Source organism: Phascolarctos cinereus, unplaced genomic scaffold (assembly GCF_003287225.1).
Source record: "Phascolarctos cinereus isolate Bilbo 61053 unplaced genomic scaffold, phaCin_HiC Scaffold_4;HRSCAF=312, whole genome shotgun sequence".
Lineage (NCBI taxonomy): Eukaryota > Metazoa > Chordata > Mammalia > Diprotodontia > Phascolarctidae > Phascolarctos > Phascolarctos cinereus.
Genome location: NW_027555847.1, coordinates 127968997 through 127995992, shown reverse-complemented (window position 1 = coordinate 127995992; position 26996 = coordinate 127968997). Strand labels below are relative to the sequence as shown.

The window sequence follows — 26996 nt, the reverse complement described above, 5'->3', positions numbered from 1 at the left end:
GAGTTATGTAGTAGAGGGATCATTCTTTCTGTCGGACAGGTAAAGAAACTGAGGTCCAGAAGTTAAGGGGCTCAGTCCCAAACAATAGTGCCTTGCATTCTTATAGTCCTTTTCCATTTATGATTTCATTAGATTTTTCTAAAAACATACCTCTTCTGAAGACCTTCACAAATAAGTTGGTACTACATCTCCAAGAGCTTGGAAGACTTGGGTCCTCAAGTGACACACAGTGATTGTGTGGTCATGGGCAAGTTATTTTACCTCTGAGGTAAAACGGCCCTTTTCCAAGGCCCTTTTCCTGCATAGCTGGTGGAGGAAGTGTTCACACAGGTTTGGCTCCTTCCTTTCCACCCCTCCAAAATTATGCTCCATTCAGGAACCTCATTATGCTACCCAAAGGATTAGAACAACCTCGTGTTTGATGATTTAGACTAAAAATATCTAGGGCCGGGAAGGAATTTTCTACACAATTAACATATGCCTATCTGAAAGTTTAGATTTTGTTCCTGAAATGTCAACCTTTGGCACCCACATGAGTAGGATTTGGAAATAGCTATGAAGAATACGTAACTGACTGTTCCAGGAGAAAATGGGCTTTGGAACTCATTCTTTGAGAGTGAGTTAATAGAAGCATTTATAAATCTTGCAAGAAATGAGTATTGTGAAGCTACCATCATCCCCTCTTCTCTTCCCCATTCCCATTCTCTGCAATACTCATTCCAAAGACAAATGAACAATCAAGAATCCTGAAAAGCGGTTTATTTGAAAAGTCCTATCGGGGGAAAACGTATTTCCACTCTGAGTGCATACAGGGGCAGCAGGGAGGTGGTCCTTGCAGCTCACTGGTTACCTGGGGAACTGCTTCTCACCACTAGCAACCAGGCAGCCCTAAGGCTGGGGAGCACAAAAATCTTAGGACTTTTATTCACAATTCTCAACTTTGAGCAAAGGAGGGCCCTTAGTCAAGGAGTTATGCTTCCAAGCTCCAGTAAGCCCACTACTCATGATTCCCAGGTAAAGTGGTGCTCAGGAGCACGAGACTTCCTTTCCACATCATCAGCCGTGTGTGGGGGATGGTGTGGGGTTAGGGGGAGGGGACAAAAAGCAGTGATGGGAAGAGAGGAAGGATACCTTTGGGATATCAGGATAAAGGGGACAGAATCTTCTGAAAAGATCAACAAACTAAGAACAAATGATTAAAGTGAATTTCATCTTGAAAAATACTTTGTTTTAAAAACCTACAGCTACCCAAAGAAAGGCCTGTAGGGTCTGCACACGGCTTTGCTCCAGTGTTCCCAGCTACACAGCCTGTGTCAGGAGCCTAAACCTTTACCCTTTTCGTTCTTTAAGGAACTTTAAATACATATGAAGAGACTTCTGGATGGAGTCTTTGGATATAAAGCCGACAAAATTCTGAATGTCTGCTTCTCGTTGTTTCAACAGCTGGTCCACAGTAGGTTTTCTCATCATGGTTTTGGTAAGCTGTCGAGCATGGTCTAAAGACAGGGTTAACAGATTATTGATTTCTAGGTCACCAAGACTCAAACCAATTAAATCACAACCTGGATTCACAGAAATGCATTCCTACAAGTACGTCCTATCTTATGATGCTTTAATCAACTTTATTTTGTAATAATGTTAAGACCTAGCCGAATGACATCACAAAGTTCGACCCCATTCCCCAACACTATTAGACGACCAGCTTAACTCCCGCTCCCCTAGTGAAAGGAAGCCCACTTTACTGGGTGACACTGATGACCTCCCTACTGCAATCATGATCTTGACTTCTGCCGCCACACTCCGTATTTCAAGTTGGATCTTTTCTGGGAAGTCTAGACTCCCTTTCCAAATCCCTTACACCTCAGCACCTCAGTCTGATTCCTTCCTTGCCCATGTCAGTTCAGTGGTTTTGCTCTCCCCCTATTTCCAATTAGCTGTTTCTGTGGAACTTCCCTCATAATGTTGTTTCCTTTAATGTATTTTTCTGGGACAAACCAACAATGTTAGATTAGATATACTGGTAGAGTGAAATGTGTACATCACTTTGGAAACTCAAAGCTTCAAATGCAGCATTATAATCCAATATCTTTTTCTTTACGATAAAGTTTTCTCCTTTGTGATTGTAGTTTTTAACAAAAGGAGAGAAAAAAAATCAAGTGTCACTAACAGAAACAGTCCAAAGGGCACTCTCCCTCCATGACTAATCCCCCCTTTTAATTTAGTCCTAGCAGAGAGGCACCTTCTCACCTGGAATAGTCAGCCACTCAGACATCATACTGAGAGCTGTGCTCTGCACCTTGTCTTCTGGCACTATCTGATCCACAAGGCCTATTTTGAAGGCATCAGCAGGAGGGAAAAGCAACCCCCGCTGAAGGGCATGCTCTGAAGCTCTATTCCCAATCGTGTTTACCAGGGTATCTTTAAGCCTAGAATTAACAACAACAACACACACACACCCCAGTTAATGCTTGTATGGAAGGAATGAGCATAGACCAGGGGGGACCTACAGCACAGACCTCTAGGTCCTCAAGTGCAGCCCTGAATCCAAACTTCACAGAACAAATCCCTTAAGGGTCACATGTGGCCTTGAGGCTGCAAGCTCCCCACCCCTGGCACAGACTATCAGCCTTTTAAAAAATATAAGCACCTAGTTCTGACACTGAGGTGACAGACCGACCCCCCAAAAAAGAAAGCAAAAGCTTCCTTTTCAAGATGATATACCCGGCAGTGCAGAAGAAATGAGCCCGCCTGAGGAGGGTTACCATGGGGTCAGCCTTACCAGAAGGGTGCCACAATGCCCAGCAGGGTTTCATTCAGACCAATGGTGTACTTGGGATCGTCGGCCATGATTCGGTAGTCAGAAGCTAAGGACATCAGGCAGCCTCCGGCAGGGCTTGATCCCTAGAAGCAAAACCAAATGTTGATTTTAGGCAGTCTTGTTATCCCATTCAGCCGCAGCATCTAGACACTCGGAGTGAACACACAGGTCAGCAGATTCAGGGCTGGAAGACTCTGTTGCCACTTGTAATAGAAAGGAAAAAAGCCAATAAGACATGACTGTAGTGTTTGTTCTTTCTTAGCCTCCTGAGGTTCTAATGACAGACAAGAGGGTGTGGGAAGTGCTAAGAATGTTTCTATGGGTCAACTGATTTTCCATTAGGAAGGAAGCATTTGTAGGGATTTATAAGATGTCAGTCTGTTTTAGAGACATTTGTAACTGGTTTAAATGGTCCTAGATTAGAGGTAGCTGCAATGCAGTGGCAGGATTCTCAGATTTGAAGTTAAGAGGACATAGGCTCAAACCTGAGCTTTCCCATTAACTAATTATAACGAGTTTGGGCAGTTCTCTTCCTGTCTCTGGGCCTCAATTTCCTGAACTTTAAAATGAAGGGGCCAGGCTAGAGCCACTAGGCAATCACTAAGGTTCCTTCTAGATCTAAATTCTGTGATCCCTGAACTCTCAATAGAACCTTGCACAGGCTGACTGTGCTCTAACTAAAGGGCACATGGCCAGAGGAGCAAGAACACAATGTTTATATTTAAAACCTAAGTCCAAGAGGCAAACCTGAAGTTCTTCCACCTGTAACTTTTGTGGTCATTCAGTTGTTCTAGTCATGTCTGCCTCTTTGTGACCCCAATTTTGGGGTTTTCTTGGAATGGTTTGCCATTTCTTTCTCCAGCTCATTTTACAGATGAGGAAACTAAGGCAAACAGGGTTAAGTGACTTGCCCAGGGTCACATACCTAGTAAGTGTCTGAGGCCAGATGTTAAGTCAGGAAGATGAGTCTTCCTGATTCCACGCCCACACTCTATCCACTGTACCACTTTGCTGCCCTAGTTTTTACCTGGATGCTTAAAAAAAGCAATTTACAAGCCAGTTTCCTTTGAAGTCAGACAAAAAGGTAACTTGCATTGATCGCCGCTATGACCACCATGTTGGATGTGTACAGCTTCAGCCACAACTCTTGTACCGCTTTCCAGAACTCGGCATAGTGTGCTGCATTCTTTCCACACATTTCAGTAATATCCAGGCCAGCAGAGAAGATTTTGGGGATGTTCTGAAGTAATAAGAAACAACCAATCAATTAACACGCATTTATTAAGCACTTTACTATGTGAAAGGCACTGGGGATATGACAAAAATGAAACCCTCCCTACCCTATCAGTCCACAAGGAAAGATAATGTGTACACGAAAGCGTACACAAAAGATACACAAAGTTATATAATTTTGGCGAGAGGAGTCGGTGCTTGAGCCGAACTTCGATGGAAGCCAGGAATTCTAAGGGGCAGCAGAGGTGAGCAGAGACAGTATTCTAGGCATGAGGGGACAGTCAATGCAAAGGCATTGACAATGGACTTGGGATGGACCATGGAGTATGTGAAGGGGGCATAAAGTGCAATAATCCTAGAAACTTATGTTAGACCCAGGCTGGACCCAAGGAATTTGCATTTGATTTCAGAGAAAACAGGAGCTTACTGAGCAAAGGAATGATTTGATCAGACCTGTGCTTTACGAGTATCCAATGGCAAAAGTGTGGAGGAAGGATCAGGAAAAGGAAAGACATGAGGCAGGGAAACAAATTAAGAGGCTATTTCAATAATATAGGGGAGAGATGATGAAGGCCTGCTGGCTGTGTAAGTGGAAGGAGGAGCTAAATTGGATAGATAAAGTGGAGTAGAACTAATAAGGCTTTATAGCAGATTGGCTCTAATATCTTGAATAATCAATATTTAGCAAGAATCATTCACTCTTTAAAGATATTTCAAGCAAGTAAATTTTGTCATTTTAAATGTATTTGACTAATTATACATTTTTACTCAGAATTAAAACAAGTAAAATGCATTTTTTGACAAAAGCCTTCATTAGACTCAGTTTATCATTTCCATATTTTTCTAGCTTTTCCAACTTGGAGACTAATTCTTAAGCTGTAAAGGTCAGAACAAACATGGTTAAGAGGTGACCAAATCTATGTGCTTTTGCCTATCTTTTAAAAATGATTTCAACTATGCCTAAAGGGCTATAAAACCACACATACCCTTTGACCTAGCCATACCACTAATTAGGTCTGTATTCCAAAAGAGAAAACAAAAGACAAAGAGGACCTTTCAAACATCCCAAGTTACTGGAAGGAAAAAACACCACCACCACACTTTGATATGTTGACTATTTAACTTCTGTCAGTGATCTCCAAGGAATAGCAAGAGTATGGGAGGGGTAGACATGGGAAATGTTTTCCCTTTTATTGAATACTGAGACAACTGGGTTCTAGAAGCCATAGCCTGGTAAGAATCTTGTTGACATCTCTCAAAATTCTAAAAAGGATTACTGAGTGGATGGATGTGAACACAGGGAAAGGGAAGTAGTAATAATCACTAGGGACCAGGCCAAAGTAACATCTGTTCTTTTGTGATAGCCATTTGTCTAGTAAGTACTTCAATATTTGAAAGACCTGGAGTTTTGCTTCTGTAAACAATCCATTCAACAATTCCAATCACAAATCTTCCATTATTTAGGAAACAATCTTTGAGAGATTCTGTGGCTAAAAAAATTCATCACCATACCGCTAAGCTGGTGATAAGTCTCTCTGCACTCAGCAAGGCTGGTCCTCTAAACAGCTGGGTCCACCCTTGAAGCTTTCCCAGTGTGATTTAGGACCTGCTGTAGGTGGTGCTCTACTGGCAGAACTTTCTAGAACCAGGAGGCACATGTCTGCCATGAAGTCCACAGCAGGATTTCACTGCAAGTGTCTAACTATAGGGAAATGCTGTAGACATGGTGGATCAAAATGCCAGCATGGCACTTGACAAACCTTTGACCGATAACCTTGTAGACAAGAGGAAGAAATGAGTTTGTGAATTATCTAAGATATTTTCCCTCTCTCTCCTTTATACTCATCCGTTTGCAGCGAACTGAAGTTGGAGCTTCCACTACTGTAAAATGAGGGGCTGGGTTATATGATAAGAAGACAGTTTGATTCATAGCTGGCTAAACAACCATAAGAAAACAGTGCTTTAAAGATTGATGGTAAGAGGTCTTTAGAAGGATGCTTAACAGTTCTACCTGGACATATCTTGTTTTAGGTTTTATATCAGTGGTTTAAATAATTTGGTACACTGTATGGAAGGCCTTGAAAGCTGCAGATGCCTCAGACACACAGACTCATAGAACTGGAAGGGAGCTTGAAAGTCAGTTAGATGGATAAAGCCCTTCCAATTCTACTTCTCCCCCCAGAAAACAGTCCTTCTAGCCAGTGCTTGGAAATTCTGTCTGAACACATTTGACAGCTCAACTTCTTAGAAAGTTACTTATGTTTTTTTTTTAAATTTTATTTATTTATTTGTTTTTAGTTTTCAACATTCACTTCTATAAGGTTTTGAGTTCTAAATTTTCTCCCCCTCCCTCCACTCCTCCTTCCCCAAGACAATGTACAATCTGATATAGGCTATACTTGTATAATCACATTAAACATATTTCCACATTAGTCATGCTGTAAAGAAGAATTAGAACCAAAGGGACAACCATGACAAAGAAGAAAAAAAGAGAGAGAGAGAAAAAATAGTATGCTTTGATCTGCACTCAGACTCCATAATTCTTTCTCTGGATGTGGATAGCATTTTCCATCGTGAGTCTTTTGGAGTTGTCTTAGATCCTTGTATTGCTGAGAAGAGTTAGAAAGCTACTTATGGTTGTTTTTTTTTTGGTGAGGCAATTGGGGTTAAGTGACTTGCCCAGGGTCACACAGCTAGTAAGTGTTAAGTTTCTGAGGCTGGATTTGAACTCAGGTCCTCCTGACTCCAAGGCCAGAGCTCTATTCATTGCACCACCTAGCTGCCCCAGAAAGTTACTTATGTTAAAGCAATATCTGATCCCTTGTTACTTCCATCAATCTGCCCTAGTCCTGACACTTTTTTTTTTTGGTGAGATAATCGGGGTTAAGTGACTTGGCCTGGGTCACACAGCCAGTAAGTGTTAAGTTTCTGAGGTTGGATTTGAACTCAGGTCCTCCTGACTTCAGGGCTGGTGCTCGATGTCCACTGAGCCACTTTGCTGCCCCCTAGTCCTGATACTTTTGATCAGAACGGAAGTCTAATCTTTCTTTGACAAGACAGTTCTTTAAATATTTGAAGTCAACTATCATGTCTTCCTCCCTTTTCTCTGCTTCGAGTCTTCTCTTTTCAACAAGAGATTTTATTTGTTGGCATGTAGACAAAGCTTCAGGAGTTGTAGATCCTTTCCTATCAAAACTTCTTAAATTCCCTATTATACACTTTAATGAATGTATCTCTGAACAATTTAAAAGTAAATATAGTAACAAATGGATTTGAGAAACATAAAAAAAATAAACTGATATTAATATCAGAGAACTGTGAAACTATTTCTTTAAAGGTTACTACACAAAGCTAAGAGGGACAGCTGACACGTCAGATGACACAACGATTAAACAACCAATGTGATAAAACAAAATGTAACAGAGATGTGTAGTCATGCACTTAGGTTAAAAATAAATAAATTATACAACTACAGCACAGGAAAGACTTGGTTTTAAAAGCAGTTCTGCTGCTCTTTTCACTATTTCTCACAGGAGAGGAGTATGTCAGTATCACCATTATAAAGTCTTGCGTCTTAGAGACCCAATTATTAAAGCTCACATTGGCCATGTAGTGTTGTTTACCTATTAAGGGTTTTTCTGAAACCTCCTGAGAGTCAGGGAATACCTGAAATCTAATTAATTGTGTGCAATACGTTCATCAGAAGGTAATGCCATAAAACAACAGTGGTGGCCTGCACGAATGTTAGAACAAAAGAAAGCCAAGGAACAAGAATGCCAGGGATGCTTCTCAGGGGACTGCCCACAAGATGCCAACACTACTCTCAGCTCTATCTGCTAAGGTCAGCCAGTCCTCTATATCCACACACTGACGGAGGAGCCTTTTATTGGCTTTCTGGATGGATATTCTTGCAAGGCAGTGTGACGACTGACTTGAACATCTGGTCTCTTTAGCAGTCGTATTTATCACCGTCAACGAAACCGGCCTGCTGTTTCATTAATCAGTCTTGTGAGGTGGGTGGCACGAGCAAGTTCTACAGCCTTGTGGCCTGTAGGTGAACTGGTCAACCCAAATCCCTTGGTTTGCAAAGCTCAGTAGGAGACTCTCAAGTTGAAGTGACCCAACAACTGTCAGTCAGGAAGCATTTTTAAGCACTTCCTATGCACCAAACACTGGGCAAAGTGTTGAGGATACAAAGAAAGGCAAAAACCCCAAACACTTCCTGCTCTCAGGAAGCTCACAGTCTAATGAGGGAGACAACATACAAACAACTGTGTACAAATGAGACATGTGCAGGACGAACTGGAGATACTCTCAGGGGAAGACAATAAGGTAACAGAGAACTAGGAAAGGTTTCTCTCTCTCTGTCTTTTTTTTTTTGGCTTTTTGGTGAGGCAATCAGGGTTAAGTGACTTGCCCAGGGTGAGAGAGCTAGTAAGTGTCAAGTGTCTGAGGTCAGATTTAAACTCAGGCCCTCCTGACTCCCAGGTCAGAGCTCTATCCACTGCGCCATCTAGCTGTCCTGTAAATGGAATCACATTCAAATTCTTTTTTTTTTTTTTGGGGGGGGGGATGAGGCAGTCAGGGTTTAAGTGATATGCCCAGGGTCAGACAGCTAGTAAGTGTCAAGTGTCTGAGGTCAGATCTGAACTCAGGTCCTCCTGACTTCAGGGCCGGGGCTCTATCCATTGCACCACCCAACTGCCCCCGGAAAGACTTCTCATAGAAGGTGGGTGCTTAGTTGAGATCTGAAGGAAGCCAGGGAAGCCAGGAGGTGGAAATAAGGAGGGAAAGAGTTCCAGGCATGAGGGATAGCCACTGAAATGCAAAGAGTAAGGAGATGAATTATCTAGTTTGAGGAACTACAAGGAGGTCAATGTCACTGGACTGCAGAATATGTGACGGGGAGTAAGAATAAGAAGGAAAACTGGAAAGACAAGAAGGAACTAGGTTATGAAGGGCTTTAAGAGCCAAAAAGAAGACTATTTTATGTTTGATCCCGGAGGTAATAGGGAACCACTGAAGTTTACTGAATAGGAGGGGTGATGGAGACAGACCTGAGCTTTAGGAGGATCAGTATGTGAGTCGCTGATGGACTGGACTGGGGAAAGACCTGAGGCAGGGAGAGAAACCAGAAAGTTATTGTAGTTTAAGGGTAAGGTGATGAGGGCCTTCACCATGGTGGCAGGATAAGAATAGAAGACAGGATAGAGAGAAGAGATGTTATGAAGGTAGAAACTTCAGGACTTAGTAAATTATTGGACAGGGGGGTGAGAGTGAAGAGTGGAGGATAACATGTAGAAATGTTACAAGCTTGAATGACCAGGAGGATGGTGGTGCCCTGGACAATAACAAGAAAGTTAAAAAGAAAATAAGGCTTTGGGGGAAAGGTAATGAGTTCAGTTTTGGACATACAAGTTTAAGATGTCTACAAGATATTTAGTTGGAGATGTCCAACAGAGATGAAAAACTAGAGGTCAAGAGAGAAATTAGGATTGGATAAACAGATATGGGCATCATCTGCATAGAGATGACAATTATATCCAAGAGGGCTGATGAGATCACCAAGTGAAACACTACAGAATGGGGAGAAAAGAAGATGGCCCAGGACAGAGCTTTGGGGGAAACCTATGGTTAGCCGGCATGACCTGAATGAAGATCCAACAAAGGAGACCGAAAAGGAGCAATCAGAGAGATAGGAGGAGAACCAGGAAAGAGCAACACCATGAAAACGTAGACAGAAGAGAGTAGTAAGGAGAAGAGAGTGACTGACGGTGTCAAAGGCTGCACAGTCAGTCAGTCAGTCAGCAAGCATGTAAGCCCTTATTATGGGGCGATCATCGTGTCGGGGATACAGAGTAAAAAAAAAAAGACAAAAACACAAAAAACCCCAGAGTTTCTGTTCTTAAGGATCCCACAGTCTAATGAGGAAAACAACATGCAAACTATGTGCAAACAAGATTTATACAGGATAAAGTGGTGATAATCACAAAGGGAAAGCCCTAGCATTAAGGAGGATTGACAAAAGTTTCTTTCCAGTCAGGAGGCATAAGTGAAAGTGCAAACTGGTGTTGAAAAGCATGGCCAGAGAAGCTATGTCATCAGCAGAGAACCTAGTCTCAGTGAGAACAAGAAGATGGAAGAAGTGAGAAAGAAAAAGGTTTAAGATAAAAGTAAGTTTGTTCCTATGTAGCAGGCATTCCAAAGAGCACAGTGAAAGGGGTGGATAGCTTTAGAATGGGAAATTGGTAGGGGTGGGTTGAAAGAATAGGAATAAATGAGTGGTCAGTTTGGGATTTGAGAAGGGATTTGTACAAAGGATCGAGAAAAAGGAGAGGTCATACCTAGATAGGAGTATGTTAATCATTGAGGAATGAGTTCAAGGAGGTTATCATCACCCCTAAGGATTGAGTCTCTGGATAAGTCCTACCAGGGTGTCAGAAAGCAGGATCCTTTGTCTCTTAACTCTCCTCCCCCAGATTCTTCATAATCAATTGCTTCACAAAGAAGAAGCTTTTCATATGTTCTTAAGAATTTTCATTTTTGTCCTTTCTTCTGTTCATTCTGCCAACCTTCCCCATTGAACTATGAGTTTATCAAGAACAAGTTATTCATCTTCCACTCCCTTTCTACCTCCCTACAATGAATCTAATATAATATATATGTATACATATGTGTGTACATACATATATACATACACATACACACACACACACACAGAGCGCATGCTAGATGAATAAACAGATTTGCCTGGTCTATATCTTATGCTTTACTGATGATTTGGTTAAAGTTGTCCACACATCTTTGCTACAGGCTATCATGCCTAGGAAAAGTAATCAATAAGAATTTACTAACCACCTATGTGTGCCAGGCACTGAGCTTAGCACTGGCATTCCAAGACAAAAGTGAGTCAAGTCCCTGACCTCAAGGTCTATCTGGGGGGGACAGTGCCATTCATCACCCAAGGAGCCACCAGAAGTATTTTCAGGAACTCTTGAAGCTAAATTCCAAGAATACTTCTCTCCTCTCATTCACTCTACCAAGATAAAACTTTTGATTCAATGTATCATTCCTCAATTATGACTCTCATCCTATTAAACTTGGAGTGTGTCTTGTACTTCTGGCTGTTCTCCACTGGCTAACAGGCCTACAGAAGAATGCCAGACTTACTCCTCTCATTACCCTCCAGAATCCTCAGCAGGATCACCTATTCTCCTGGATTTCATTATTATCATGACAGTAATCCCCTTGTTTTCCAACGTGGAGAATTCTGGCTTTTGAATCTTGAACAAATGATAGATTTGCATGTTACCCAAAAAACAGAGCTTGGGGGCAGCTAGGTGGTGCAGTGGATAGAGCACCGGCCCTGAATTCAGAAGGACCTGAGTTCAAATCCAGCCTCAGACACATAACACTTACTAGCTGTGTGACCCTGGGCAAGTCACTTAACCCCACTGCCTAGCCAAAAAAACAAACAAACAAAAAACACAGCTTGAGGGAAAGTGAAATCAATAGTAAATCGAAATTAAATACAATACATACTGATGTTAAGATGACACCTCTGCAACTTTTATCATTTTCCAGTTTCTCCCAGCTTATTACAAATTCTGTTAGTAATTCCAGACTTAAGCTGTTTACTGGGGGATTCTTCAGCTTGATTGTAGCAACCCCTAGTTTACAAATGCAAAATGGAAAAGTTACCACTCTGAATGGAAAAGAGTCAAAGACAAATTGCTTAACCAATATAAGCACAAGAAACTAAAATACCCTTTACTATATAAGACTTGAATCCCTTAGATGGTCTCCCCAAAAGGTGGCCTGGCTGCACCAGATCTTAAATTGTATTACAAAGCAGTAGTCATCAAAACTAATTGGTACTTGCTAAGAAACAGAGTGGTGGATCCGTAGAATAGGTTACATACACAAGACACAGTAGTCAATAACTATAGTAATCTCCTGTTTGATAAACCCAAAGACTCCAGCTTCTGGAATAAAAACTCACTATTTGACAAAAACTGCTGGGAAAATTGGAAAACATTATGGCAAAAACTAGGCATAGACCAACATCTTACACCATATGCCAAGATAAAATCAAAATGGGTACATGATTTAGACATAAAGCGTGAAATTATAAGCAAATTAGGAGAGCAAGGAATAATTTACCTGTCAGATCTATGGAGAAGGGAAGAATTTATGACCAAACAAGAGATAGAGAACATTATGAAATTCAAAATGAATAATTTTGATTACATTAAATTAAAAAAAGTTTCTGCACAAATAAGCGGAAAGCTGGGAAACAATTTTTACAGCCAGTGTCTCTGATAAAGGCCTCATTTCTAAAATATATAGAGAACTGAGTCAAATCTATAAGAATACAAGTCATTCCCCAGTTGGTGAATGGTCAAAGGATATGAACAGGCAGTTTTCAGATGAAGAAATTAAAGCTCTCTATAGTCATATAGAAAAAAATGCTCTAAATCACTACTGATCAGAAAAATGCAAATTAAAACAACTCTGAGGTACCACATCACACCTATCAGACTGGCTAACATGACAAAACAGGAAAATTATGAATGTTGGAGATGTGAAAAATTGGAACACTGATGCATTGTTGCTGGAGTTGTGAACTGATCCAACCATTCTCGAGAACAATTTGGAACTATGCCCAAAGGGCTACAAAACTGTGCACGCCCTTTAATTCAGCAACACTGCTACTAGGCCTGTATCCCAAAGAGATCATAAAAAAGGGAAAAGGTCCCACATGTAGAAAAATATTTATACTGCTCTTTTTGTAGTGGCAAAGAAGTGGAAATTGAGGGGATGCCCATCAATTGGGGAATAGTTGAACAAGTTGTGGTACCTGAATGATATGGAATACTATTGTTCCATAAGAAATGGTGAGCTGGCAGATACAGAAAAACTTGGAAAGACTTGCATGAACTGATGCTGAGTGAAGCAAGCAGAACCAGGAGAACACTGTACATGCTAATAGCAACACTGTTTGATGATCAACTTTGTTAGACTTTAACTCTTCTGAGCAATGCAATGATCTAAGACAATTCCAAAAGACTCATGATGGAATATGCTATCCACATCCAGAGAAAGAACTATGGAGTCTGAATGCAGATCAAAGCTTAATATTTTCTCTTTTTTGTTTTTTGTTTTTGTTTCTTCTTTCTCATGGTTTTTCCCTTTTGTTCTGATTCTTCTTTCACAACATGACTAATGTGGAAATGTTTAATATGATCATAAATGTATAGTCTATATCAGATTACATGCTGTCTTGGGAAAGTGGGAATGCGGGGGAAATTTAGGACTCAAAATCTTATAAAAGCAAATGTTGAAAACTAAAAATAAATAAATTAATACTTTTAAAAAAGAGAAAAAAATCACCCAAAAGGATGGCCAAATAATGTATATGCTGACTTCTAATCTTAGGTATGGACAGGGAAAGGTGTTAGAGAAAATTATTTATCCTTGGATAAATACGGAATTAGCCAATAAGTATTTATTAATTGCCAAATTCATGTCCAGCAATATGCTCAATACCATGGCAATTCAGTTCAATTTAATAAAGCATTTATTACAACAGTTCCCATCCTCTGAGGTTGTAGTTATTGAAAATCTACACTTGCATCAAGCTTTGTCATTTTGATCTTTTACTGACAACAAAACATATAACATGACTCAGCAGAAGTAGACATACTTTCCACAAACGGAATAAATATTATGTATTAGATATATGAACTTTTTTTTTTCTAAAACCGCTGTTTTATTTATACAGAGCCAAGTCCACTTCAGTGGGGATATGGTTTGTCTTTCAATCCAGAGCCATTGATAAATGTGCTGGTTTTTACCAAATATCCTGGTCAGCACATAGTAGATTAGGGAGACTACAGTGTTAATCCCTCTCAGCTAGAGCTACAAGGTGTGTATCAATCTCCAATTCTGTGAGAATCCTGAATTTAGGATTTTCAACTGCAACTACCCCAACTTTTAATTCTGAATGTCTGAAATCAATGGATAGAACAGCAGACAGACATGTTATTGCTGTCTCTACTGTTTGTTCAAGTGTCCACTCAAATTTTTTCTTCACTTTCTTTTCAAGAAAACTGGTTGACTCAGTTTGTCTGACTCCAGCTGCAGTGGCCTTAAATTCACAGCAGTAGCCTGCAGGATGGCATTTATATACTTGAGGGACTTGTTCTTCATCAACACCAATCAATCATACAATAGCCAAGGGGCCTCATTTCAGCATTCTGTGTGTAGACCTGAGAAATATCTGCAATCCTTTTACACAACATATCCACAGGAATCTCGTAGCCATATTTGTATTTCCAATTTGCAGCCTCTTAGTGAGCTCTTTGCACCTGAGACCTGCTGTCAGCTGTCATCCCTGTCATCATAAAGCCAATGTTTTCAGTTATTCTAAGTGAGTCACTGTGCTCGAATCCAACAACTTGTCCAGTACTTTCTTTCTCTCTTTTTTTTTTTTTTGGCAATTGGGGTTAAGTGACTTGCCCAGGGTCACACAGCTAGTAAGTGTCAAATGTCTGAGGTCAGATTTGAACTCAAGTCCTCCTGACTTCAGAGCCGGTGCTCCTCTGGTACTTTCTTCTGCGTAACAATTACTGCACAGTCTTTCCCCTGGACAGCTACTGATGTGAGGCCACCCTGGTTAACAGCTTTAAAAGCATATTCTACTTGTTCCAGGCAGCCCTCAGGGAAGAAAATAGTAATGTGCCCATCAAAGCCGGCACTAGAGCTGGGAGACATTTTGGAGCATTCACTTTCTCTAGCTCCGATCTAACTAATCTTGCCACACCCTCCACGGCAGACATGCAATACCTATGAACTATTTTCTGTTCCAATTTATTACACACTACAACCATTAACAAACAAACAAAATAATACAAAATAAGGAGTAAAATCTTATAAAACCTTTAGCATTTAAGAAAGTAGAAGTAAAACAATTATGCCAAACTTTGTTGTTGTTGTTTTTTTTTGCTTTTTGGTGAGGCAATTGGGGTTAAGTGACTTGCCCAGGGTCACACAGCTAGTTTAAGTGTCAAGTGTCTTAAGGTCTGATTTGAACTTAGGTGCTCCCGACTCCAAGAATGAAACTCTATCCACCGCGCCACCTAGCTACCCCTGTTTTCTTGCTTTTGAAAATATAGTAGTAGTTACTGTACATACAGTTATGGTTCTGTTGATCTTATTTTACACCTTTGCAAAGACCTATATTTTGTATAGATGCTCCCATACTTCCTTGTATGTATCTTATTTACCATTTTAAAGTGCCATATTATTTCACATTAATAAACCACAATTTGAACAACTCTGGAACAGATATATTGTTTCCTTATTTGCTATTTTAAGTTGTGTAGCTATAAACATTTTTGTATTGATGGGTCCTTTTTACGATAAAATACTACCAAAAGAATCACTGAGTTGAAAAGAATGCTCAGTTTTGTGACCCCTACTTGCTTACTGCCATTGTGCTCATTAAAATGTTTGTGCACCATCTGAGGAGAAGAAAGAGGAAGCAAAAAAAGAAGAATCCGAGGAGTCCGATGATGACATGGGCTTTGTTCTGTTTGACTATTTTTTGTAACATTAAATAATAAGCTTAACTCAACTAAAAAAATGTTTGTACACTCTAACAATGTGTTAGAGCAGCTGCTGCCCTGACAACATCAAATGTGTTATTTTTCTTGCCATGTAAGGTGATCTCTTAAAGATGTACTTCTGATTATGGCATTAGAATATCTTTTCATGGGGTCAAGTACGTTTACTCTTTTGAAAATTATCTGTTCATGTCTTTATGTATCAGTTCCTTATTCTGAATGTCAGCCCTTTATTTGACACACACACACAGAGCAAATCTTTTTCCCTGGCCTATTTCTTTTCATTTTAGAGTTACTTTTTGTTGTACAAAAAACCCTCTTTTGTTTGTATAATAAAACCCACAGATTATGTCCAAAGCTTTCTTTTATTTGGTTAATAAAAATGCCTCTCCTCTCCATAATTGAGACAAATATATGATTTTTCTCCCCATTTTTAATGATTTTAAAAGTATTTAGATTGCTGAATTAAAGAGTTTATTGTGGTTGATGGCATTAAGTAGGAAGCCAAATTCATTTTTTGCCATATAATTATCCATTTTCCCCATAAGTTTTATTAAATGGGGATTCTATTCCCTAGTGTTTTTATATAGGTTTAATGAAATCCTAACATTTGTATGTGTTGAGTACTATTTCCTTGTTCTTTTTCTAGCATCAAAGTTTTTATAATTATTCCTTTATCACACATTTTGAGATTTTCACCAGTTTTTTCATAGTTCTTGATTTTCTTTTCCACCTATTTTTCTATATGAATTTTGTTATGACATCCCATCATCTTATAAAATTGCAAAATACCAATAGTTTAATATGTAAGTTAGTTATAAAAGTATTAATATTTTAAACATATTTATTCAACCTAATCATGAACAAGGAAAGATGTCTGCATTTGTTCAATTATTCCTTCATTTCTCTCAAAATTATGTTGAGGCTATTTTTATACAGTTCTCTTCTATGTCTCAATAGGTTAATACCCACATATTTGATTCAGTTTGTCTTAAGTCTAAAATACAATTTTCCTAGGTCAGCCAGGTGGTGCTACAGTAGATAGAAATGCCAGGTGTGGAGTCAGGAAGCCCTAAATTCAAATCTGGCCTCAGACACTTAACCAGCGGTGTGACACTGGGCAAGTCACTTAAACCTGTCTGTCTCAGTTTCCTCATCTGTAAAATGAGCTGGAGAAGGAAATGGCAAACCACTCCAGTATCTCTGCCAAGAAAGCTCCAAATTGGGTCAGAAAGAGCTGGAAACAATTGAACGACAAAATTTCTATCAGCTTTCCTTGATTCTTGTAGATAATGAATAGTAATGAAGACCACAGATGATTATAGAGCTGGAGCAGGAAGGGATTTCACAGTCCAATTCACACATATTACAGAGAGGGGAAACTGAGGCACCAGGAGATTAAGTGAACCTCACCTAGGGTCACACAGATAGTATCATAGGGGAGATTTGAACCCTAGTACTCCAACTCAAGAGCCAGTACTATCTCTACTATACTATACTGTCAACTTATAATGACTTTTGTAGGTTTATCTTACATCCTGTTACTTTACAAAAGGAAAAGGTTATTTACATTAAAATATCTATAAAGGAATGATTATAAAAGCTTTGGTACTAGAAAAAGAATAAATAAACAGAAAAATGGAACAGAATTTCAGAATCCAGAAAGAGAAATCAGTATGTATGTATACACACATTTTTATTTATACATATACACAGGTATAGATGTATACGTAGGTACATGTGTATATACACACTGCTCTCTATTTTTATATATACACATATGTATGTATATTTATATATATACATATATGTATATATGTGTGCGTGTATATACATACATATATAAACGGTTAGTGTTTGGTAAGCCTATGCTTCAAAAACATTGGAGAATGGAACCCCCATTTTATGAAAACTGCAGGGAAAACCAGATAATTGTATGTCAAGAATGAATATAGATTCATACCTCATGCCAGTCACCACAACACTCAATGGGTTCAGCAATCTAAATATATTTTTTTACATCATAAAGAGCTGAAAGGAAAAGGAATACCATATTTTGTCTCAGCTATGAATTGGGGCATTTTTATTAAACATATTTTTCATAGTGGATTGTCTTTGGTTTTCTAGGAATATAATGTCTCCTGAAAACCGAACTTTTTTTATGCTTTCTTAATGATGTTTATTCCTTTCTTTTTCATGTTTTACTGCTATATTACTAAAATTTCTTAGCTTGATAGGAGTGTGAAGACAGGACATTTCTTTTTTTTTTTTTTAGGCTAGGCAATGGGCTTAGGTGACTTGCCCAGGGTCACACTGCTAGTAAGTGTTATGTGTCTGAGGCCAGATTTGAACGCAGGACCTCCTGAATCCAGGGCCACTGCTCTATCCACTGAGCCACCTAGCTGCCCCTAGACAGGACATTTCTAACACCTGTTTTTAATGAGAATGCCTTTTCATCTTTCTTAGCTCCTTTCAAGTATTCTTAAAAATCATATCATGATTCTATTCTTATGCATTTTAATGTTGTCACACATTACTGCATGCATACTATTTAACTGAAGGATTTCTCTAGATCTAATGATGTTAATATAGCCTTTTTAAGTTTTTCTCCTGGTGACATTATTTTTTATACTAACTGCTTTCCTAGAATTAAACCATGCTTACATTCCATTTAGAAATCCTCCTTGGTTAGGACTTTGATTATTGTCAGATGACACACAAATCAGTAGGACATATGCTAGGCAAAGACATGTTTATTGCGAAGGAAGATGTTTTGTGACAGGTCCGAATGGAAGATAAGGTACCTCTATAAAAGACTTATGTAGGTTTCTTTACTTAGGATTTTCCTTTTTAAGATGATAAGGAACTTCACTTGGGATTATTCTAACTTCCCTCCGGAATTTTTTTTGGGGGATCCTCAGTACTTAGCACAGTACCTGGCACACAGTAGGCACTTAATACATGCTGACTGACTCTTTGCAACTCTAGCCTTTTTTTCCTCATTTCTGAGACATTTGGTGATTTAGCTGCTACGGTTGTCTGAGCCTTCTCACATTTTGTTAGTAACTCGATTTTCTTGGTTTGAGAAATATGAATTGCTTTCAATATTTATTTTTTATTTCCTTGAAATGGATCCACCTTCCATAAATTTTTCAAAGCTAACTTACTTCTGAAAGAGCCAACTCTTGCTTTCATAGCACACACAAAATTTTGCTGGATAGATGGTTCTGGGTTTATGGCCCATGCTTCCTAACTTTAAAAAATGAAGCAACAAATCATATACATGAGTGAGATTGGAATTCCAATTTCTCTAGTCATCCTTTGTCCTCATTGAAAAGTCTATTGACTTCAATCTCTGCATTTCTGGCCACCCGAATTCGTTTTTTCCTGATCACTGCAGTATTAGTAGTTAATCATGAGGTTTCTAGCAATGGTAAATGTGTTCTTGCTTGTCAATGTCAACAGGATCTCTTTTTTCCTTTACACCAACATATAACAAACATGTATAGTGAGGCAAATGCAGTAACACAATGGTCCTATATGAGAATGCATTTTTGGTTCTCCACATCACCTTCCTGCCAAGGAAAATTATGTTTCATTAGAAATCCTAATTGGTTGCTACTTTGCTCAGAGTTCTGAAGTCTTTCAGAATTTTCCCCTTCATGTTATTATTGTGGTCAATGCATAAATTGTTTTCCTGATTCTGCTAATATCACTCTGCACTAGTACATGTCTCTTTATATTTCTCTGAATCTGTCATATTCCTAATTCCTAATTTGCAACAAAATCTCATCACATTCGCATACTAAAATTTATTTAGTTATTCTGCAATTGCTGGACACCAATTTTGTTTCTAGTTCTTTGTTACAACAAATTCGCTGCTACTATATATATTCTTGCACATCTGGCTCTTTTCCTCTTGTCTTTGACCCCCCTTGGATTACATGCCTAATAGCTGCATCACTGAGTTAAAGGGGACGTACAGTTTAGTACATACTAAACCAGTATATTCTAGTGACTTTTTGGATGTAGTACCAAATTATTTTCCAGAAATTAAACAAATTCATAGCTCTACCACTGTGCACCACTGTGCCACTTTTCTCGTATCCCTCCCAACTATTACTATTTGTCTCTTTTGTCATCTTTGGCAATCTGATGAATGTTAGATAAATTTGCTAAAGGGCACAGAGGGACATTATTGCCCACCAAAGGTATGTACAATAGGCCCTTACTAAACATATGTCAAACTGAATTTGCTGAATGCAAAAGAAGTCTTCAATAATTTTTTGAGCTCAGAAATGACATGATCAAATTAATACTTGTGGAAAATTTATCTGAAAGAAGTTAAAACCATTCAGTAGAACCAAAAGTTTTCTGTGGTCCCATGATTCATGAACAAAGAACAAAACTAATTATTTTGTAAGAAGAAACCTTAGAGAAATTCTGAACAAAAAGGGTTTCAGTTGAATGACCCCAAGTATTTCAGGATAGCTTTTCAGTCTCAGTAGCTGAAAAGGAAGGTAGAAAATGTTCCTATCCTATATATAATTAGACAGTTATTCATTTTAAGTAAGAACTTTTAAACACTTTAATCACTTCTGATGGCACAGCAAAATCCCATTACATTAAGGTATCACAATTTTTTCAGTCATCTCCCAACTGATGGGCATTTACTTTATTTTCAGTTTTCTGCTATCACAAAAAAGTACTGCTGTGGATATTTTTGGTATATATTTTAGACTTTTCTGTTTCAGACCTCCTTAGGATATATGCCTGCATGTAAGCATTTTAGTCATTTTATTAGAATAATTCAAAACTGCTTTCCAGGGTAGCTGGACTAATTCATAACTCCACCAACACTAGTGTGCCACAATTCCACCAATACTTTATATAAATTAGTGTGCCTGTCTTTCTGCAGCCCCTCCAATATTAACTATTCCCATATTTTTTCATTTGTGCCAACTGTTGGGTTTAAAGAGAAACCTCAGAGTTGTTTCAATTTGCATCACTCATGTTTTGGTATTGGGGAGAATGTGAAAGAAATGAAGAAGCACAACTATTATCTTTTTTGTTGTTGTTGTTGTTTTTAAGGTTATAATCAGTTGTAAAAGCAAGAGGACCTAGAATTCACTTCTTCCTTTAGAAGAACAGAAATTCAGAACTTACTCAACACACCCTCTTGGGAACAAACAGGAAAGGTGAGAGTCATGTCCGTGCTCCGTTCTTCGGCAGAGATTCTACTTTCAGTCAGTTGTGAAGCATGTCCTGAACATGGAGTCTGTTTTTCAGTTTTTCAATTGTTTCTTTTGTGACCCATGAGGTATGCTATGACAAAAGTATTATCAATGTGTTCTTTACATGAGGAAATAGTACTGTTCTCATCCTTCTTCCTTGCCATCTCTGGGGCTCAGCTTCTTAGCCTCTGGAAAGCAATGTTTACTTTATACTTTGCTAATACTGTGTTCCCTCTAGAGGGAAGTCCTTTAAGGCAAGAGGCCAAATGTGGGAAATCTTTGTGAAAGTCAGAGTGGACTTCCTAGGAGTAGAGAAACCTAAGGAACAATAGGAAAAGGCCTATGGTAGCTTTCTCTGTTTAGGACTACTGGTATTTCTGTGGTCAGCTTCCCCTTGTGATGCTGCTACTCCTTGTTCTATACCTGCGTGTTCTATACCTGTGTGTGTGTGTGTGTGTGCGTACCTACATCTATGTATAATACACATATAAATGGAATATAAAAGTTTACTGAAGACTAGACTAGAGCCTATAGTGAGAAATTGAAGAAATTAAAGGTTATAGGTCAGCACACAGGCTTCTTAGAAGACAGCTACAGAATACTTCACGAATGGTTTGATCTCATAGGTAGAGCTCTCTCTGACTCAGATTTTTTGCACATCAAGTGTAACCTAGTTTCTGAAAGTTGAAAAAGACCAAGCACCATAGACTGAAGGGGGCTTTGCTTAGAACTACATTGCAGGGTAATCACTCAATAAGCATTTACTAAATACTTAATAGGTGCTAAGTACTGAGGAGACAAAACTCCCCTTTGGACTAAAACGGGCCCCAGAGTTAGTTCTACCCCCCACCCACTCTTAGGGTAAGAACACTCTGGGATCAGGAAAAGCTTTCTCTAAGAGGCAGCACATGAAGCTAGAGATTCTAGGAGGCGGAGGTAAAGAAACAGAGATCACCACCTACACAAAGGCAAAAGGGGGAGGGGGTAGAACGCCAAGTTGGAGAATCTAAAAGAATGACACTTTAGCTGAAAAGTGCAGCGTGTAAAGGAGAAGCTCATAAGAAATAAGCCTGAAGAGGCAGGCCAGAATGTCTAACTGAAGAGTTTTTACTTTATTCTAGAGACTAGCAAGGACCAGAGGTTCTTTTGTTTTGTTGTTTTGAAGCAGTTGGGGTTAAGGGACTTGCCCAGGGTCACACAGCTGGTATCTGAGGCTAGATTTGAACTCAAGAACTCCTAACTCCAGGACCTAGCTGCCCCACCCACATGGCCAGCCTTATGTTTTAGGATTACTATGGCTACAGTGTGGAAGCTGCATTGGAAGAAGCAAAAACTGAAAGTGGAAAGACCAACTAGGAGGTTGTTAGAAGACTTCAGAGGACTCTTAGGGAGGTCAATATGGATGAAGACTTGAGAAAAGGCTAGCACACTTAGCAGTTAAAAGATTGTTGGTATTTATACTCTTTAACTCAGATTCTATTGCTAGGCATATACCCCAGGGATGTCAAAGTGAAAGAAAGGCCCTGATGTGGTTTGAGGGGTTCAGGGACCCCTCAAGCATTGAAGTATAGGACAGGGTCGTCTGGAATGAATTCACGGACTCAAGCAATCTTTAAGTCAAGGTGACAAAGGTTTATTGATACGCTATCCAGCAGGCAAAAGTTCTTAAGGAACCTGACCTTAGAGGGGTACAATTCAAGTTTATATAGGAAAAACTACAGTAAAACATGCGCCAAGTATGCTAATTAGGTGATTCAGGGTAAAGTTAGGGAAGTGGTTAAGGAGTTGTCAATTCTTAAAGGAACATGCACTTTTTGTGTCGACTGAGAAGGCAGTTTACCCAGAGTTCACCAAGAAAAGTGAACAGTGGAGGGGGAGGGGCCCACAGGGAAGTGCAGGTTTTTTAGGCTGGCTACATCACTAAGTTAACTAGAGATCAGGGCCTACTAAGGATTTTCCAGTCTGCCACTAATCAATGTCTTGTTTGACAAGATAGTGTCATATGTGCAAGGAGTGTATATATGTCTTCAGTCTAGGATACACATAATGAGGAGTCCAGGATGCATATAATGAGATAAGGAGTTGGTATAGATGGTTCAGAGGGTACTGAATATCTCTATGAGCCAGTACAAAGCCAGTTCAAACTACTAATTCCTACAGGTACAGTTTGTTACTGTACCAGGGAGAGAGATAAATGTTTTGCTGGGGCCCACTCATAAGTAATTGCTAGGCATGGTGTCCTTGAGCTGGGGAGAAACTGCCAGGGTTAGTGTTTTTGAGCACAAGCACCCAATCAGTCCCATATACACCAAGTTATTCAGAGCAGCACTTTTTGCGGTAGCAGAGAATTGGAAACAGAGTAGGATGTTATCAGTTGAGGAACAAAGTGTGATACATGACAATAAAAGATATCACTCCATAAGAAATGATGAATATGAAGAATTCAAAGAAGCAGGATAAGAACTGAGAGGCATGGTGGATAAAGAGCAGGCCTCAGAGCAGGGAGACTCAAATCCTACCTCTAGCCCACAATGGCTTTGTGATCCAAACAAATCACTTAAAATTCTCAATGCTTTAGGCACTGAGACTCTAAACTGTAAGTCAGAAAGAAAGTTTCCTTGTGGGGAGTTTCCTACACCAATGAAATCACAGGTGTAATCCCTAGTCCCTACAGGAAGACTTATATGAACTGATACAGGAAATAACCGATACAACCACTACAATAATGTAAAAAGAACAAAAAGCCCACAACTGAACACTCGGTACGTACAATGACCAAGAAAACTGGCCACTGAAAAGAGCTGGGAAAAAAAAATGTGGGCCTCCCCAACATATTTACAAATTAAAGTGATGTAAAAATGAAAGGTTAACAATTAAAAACTTTTTAAAAAATTCAAAGCCGTAATTTTCTATTTTTTCACAAAGATGTTTCATCAGATTTAAAATTTCATTTCTGCTGGTTTGAACATGGAAAAAATAGACATATAGCTTATAACAACTGACTGATGGGCCCAAAGCAAATTAATAAGAAGAGGACCACCACTGATCAAAGGAGCAAGCCCTTTTCTTCTAAAAGGCCTTAAACTCATCCCAAGACCAATACACTTTTCTGGGAGTTAGAATTTCTTGGTAAATAATTGTCTAGTTAAAAAAAAGAAAGTAAGTGTAAGGTAAAGAGATAAAAGGTCAAAACAGAAAATTTTACAAGATTGGAAACTGCTAACATGCTCAAAGGTGGTAAAACATAAGAGGCAGTAGAAGTGAACACAAGTCATCCAATTCCATTCAAAAAAAGATGGGGTTCTGATTAAAGTCTTTTGGCAGCACTTTACAAGAAATTCTCAATTTTGTTTTTAATAGATTCAAATCTACAACAGAAAAAACACTTTAAAATGTGCCCCTTTCTCACAAGTAAATTAAATGGGGCATTTAAATAAAAAATTGGAAAAGAAATGAGAACTATGGAAGAAAGAATTGGGAAGTGAATTAATAGTTTGGCACAATTAGAATGAAACAGAAGTTAATAACTCCACGAGACAGGAAATAATAAAAGACCAAAAAACATATAAAAAAATAAAAAAGACTAAAAAGAAAAAATAGAAGAAAATGTAAGTTATCTCACAGCAAAAACAAATGACCTGGTAAACAGATAGAGGAAAATAGAATCTAAGAATCACTGGGCTACCTAAAAGCCATAACCAAAAAAAAAAAAAGAGCCTAGATAGCATATTTGAAGAAATCATGAAAGAAAACTACTTAGATCTCTTAGAAACAGATGGTAAGGTGGAAACAGAATCTAAAGTCACATTCTGAAACTCCAAAATGAAAATATCCAGGAATATTGCAGCCAAAATCCAGAGCTTCCAGATTAAAGAAAAAAAATATATTACAAGTAGAGTCAAGAGAAACATAAAAACTTTGTGCATTTGCATCACAGCATTGGGAACTGAGGGGGTTGCCCATCAACTGGGGAACAGCTGAACAAATTATGGCATATAAATGTGAAGGAATACTATTCTGCTATAAGAAATGTCGAACGGTGATGGTTTGAGAAACTTGGTAAGACTTGCACAAAGTAAGCAAAACAAGAACAATTTATACAGTAACATTTTATACAATGCAAGGATAAACAACTTTGAAAGACTCAGCAACACAAACCAGTAATGATCAAGCATGATTCCAGAGGATTCAGGATCAAACATGCTACCTACCTCCTAACCAAGATGTAAAGGACTCAGTGCAGCATGAGACTTTTTTTTTGAGGGGGGGGGTGGCCGAGGCCAATGTGAGAATGTGTTTTGCTTAAGTAGACAGGTTTATAACAGAAGTTAGGTTTTCCTTTCTCAGTGAGGTTGAGGAAGAGATTAAAAGGGAGAGAAAGTAGATTTTGGCCAATTGAAAAAATACAATTTAATTTAAAAAATAAGCCTGACAAATTAACTTGCATTGGAAAAATTTTAGTTGCAAATAAATCTACATTTATATGTATATCTACATTTACTAATTTATAGCCTAAATTAAAAAGGTGGTGTGGGACAGGGCAAAAAAGAATTAGGAGATTAGGTTGGAGGGCTGGATTTTAGTCACAAGGTCCTTTCCATGAAATTGGTGCACTGTCTTGCTAACAATTAATCTTTTCTTTGAATGTCTGCCATCTTCCTTACACTAAATTAGGTATGATGAAAAAAAATCGGAAGACAGATAAGTAATACCTTTTAAAAGGTTGCCTAAAAGGAAAGTAAAGAAAAAGGAACAGAGAAGTAATTGTTAGAACAAAGTTCATGAAGGCATTACCGAGATTTTGATTCACATCCACTAGAATTTGGTGGCTACTAAACGGTCTGGACGTTGCTGGGAATCCTATGGAACTTGGCATTTTTTCCAGTCTGTGTTGACTAGCACAGAGAAGAAAGGTTCCTGTAAATACAGAAGCATATTTTTGCCATTACCTTTTCTGCAGGGTTCTCCTTGGAGTTTGCTATCCGCCTAGCGAAGGCCAGGATACTCCTTCCCTGAAGGCACTTGTAAATAAATGTAGACACTACATCTTTCTTAAGTGGCTAAACTAAGCCCCAGGCGCGTGGCCTTTGAAGGCGACTGACATTTCTATTACTTCCTCAAATGTCCAGGGCATTTAAGGGGAAAAAATGACAACCATTTACTGGTTGGACAAAATTCCATTTCGTTTTATCTTATGCCTGACACTGGCTCCTAGGACTTCTGGTGGGGAAGGAGATCACTAGATATCTATGCGGGGAGAGATCAGATAGGGGAGGGCACTGGGCAGGGGCTGAAGGGCAGGACTGCAAGGACAAGGCCTTGTAAGCGGAGCAGCCCCGGACAATGTGTCCGGGCAACATTAACCAGACCCTACGCCCATCCCCGCCGCCTGCCCCCAGCATCAGCGACTGGCAGGCTGGCGGCGGGGCGCGGGGCCGCAGGCCGGCCCAACACGACGGGCTGGCCCAGCTGGGCTCCCCGCCGCGGTCCGGTCCGGTCCCGTCCGTTCGGGCCTGCTGCCCGCGGCTGACCCAGTCACCCCTCCCGGCTCCGCGAGGCCCCCAGCTAGAGGTCGGCGGCGGGCAGAGTCTGACCTGAGCGAAGGAGCCCCGCGCCCGGGCCGCCGAGCCCCCGCTTCAGCACCGACACCGCCCTCAGCGCCATCTTTGGTCAGACTGGGGATCGGAGCCCTGGTCCCAGGGGTGAAGAGCAGGATTTGGGGCGGGGCCGGCCCCGGCCGGGACGCCCCACCCCGCCTCCAGGCACCCCTTACCTAACGGCCGGGGGGAGGAGGGGGAGTAGAGGTTCACAGTGTTGTACAGGAGGCAGCAACAAAAAGCATTCCAAAGAAAAAGAAGAGCAAGAAGGCAAAATGGCTGTCAGATAAGGCTTTACAGATAGCTGAGGAAAGAAGAAAAGGGAAAGAAATATCCAATTGAATGCACAATCCCAGAGAATAGCAAGGAGAGAGAAGGTTTTCTTAAATGATCAATGCAAAGAAAAAGAAGAAAACAAAAGAATGGGAAAGACATCTCTTCAAGAAAATTAGAGATATTGTAAGAGGCATAGTTTCTGGGTAATTTA

At 39.5% G+C, this 26996-nt stretch overlaps 1 protein-coding gene and 1 pseudogene across 2 annotated transcripts; both read right to left on the bottom strand.

The window, feature by feature from the left end:
* Positions 1 to 744: 744 nt before the first annotated feature.
* Positions 745 to 26612, bottom strand: ECI1 (enoyl-CoA delta isomerase 1). Of its 2 annotated transcripts, XM_021006732.1 has the most exons (7): positions 26507 to 26612; positions 25707 to 25829; positions 11594 to 11721; positions 3912 to 4058; positions 2780 to 2901; positions 2248 to 2426; positions 745 to 1496 (listed from the first exon to the last, which is right to left on the bottom strand). In XM_021006732.1, exons 1-7 carry the CDS (start codon positions 26574 to 26576, stop codon positions 1330 to 1332), a joined length of 936 nt encoding a protein of 311 aa, XP_020862391.1. In that variant the 5' UTR covers positions 26577 to 26612; the 3' UTR covers positions 745 to 1329. The 2 variants fall into 2 exon arrangements, with proteins under 2 accessions (XP_020862391.1, XP_020862392.1); XM_021006733.2 differs by lacking the exons at positions 25707 to 25829; positions 26507 to 26612 and adding an exon at positions 20845 to 20979.
* Positions 13800 to 14643, bottom strand: LOC110221967 (proteasome subunit alpha type-6 pseudogene; annotated as a pseudogene).
* Positions 26613 to 26996: the final 384 nt, after the last annotated feature.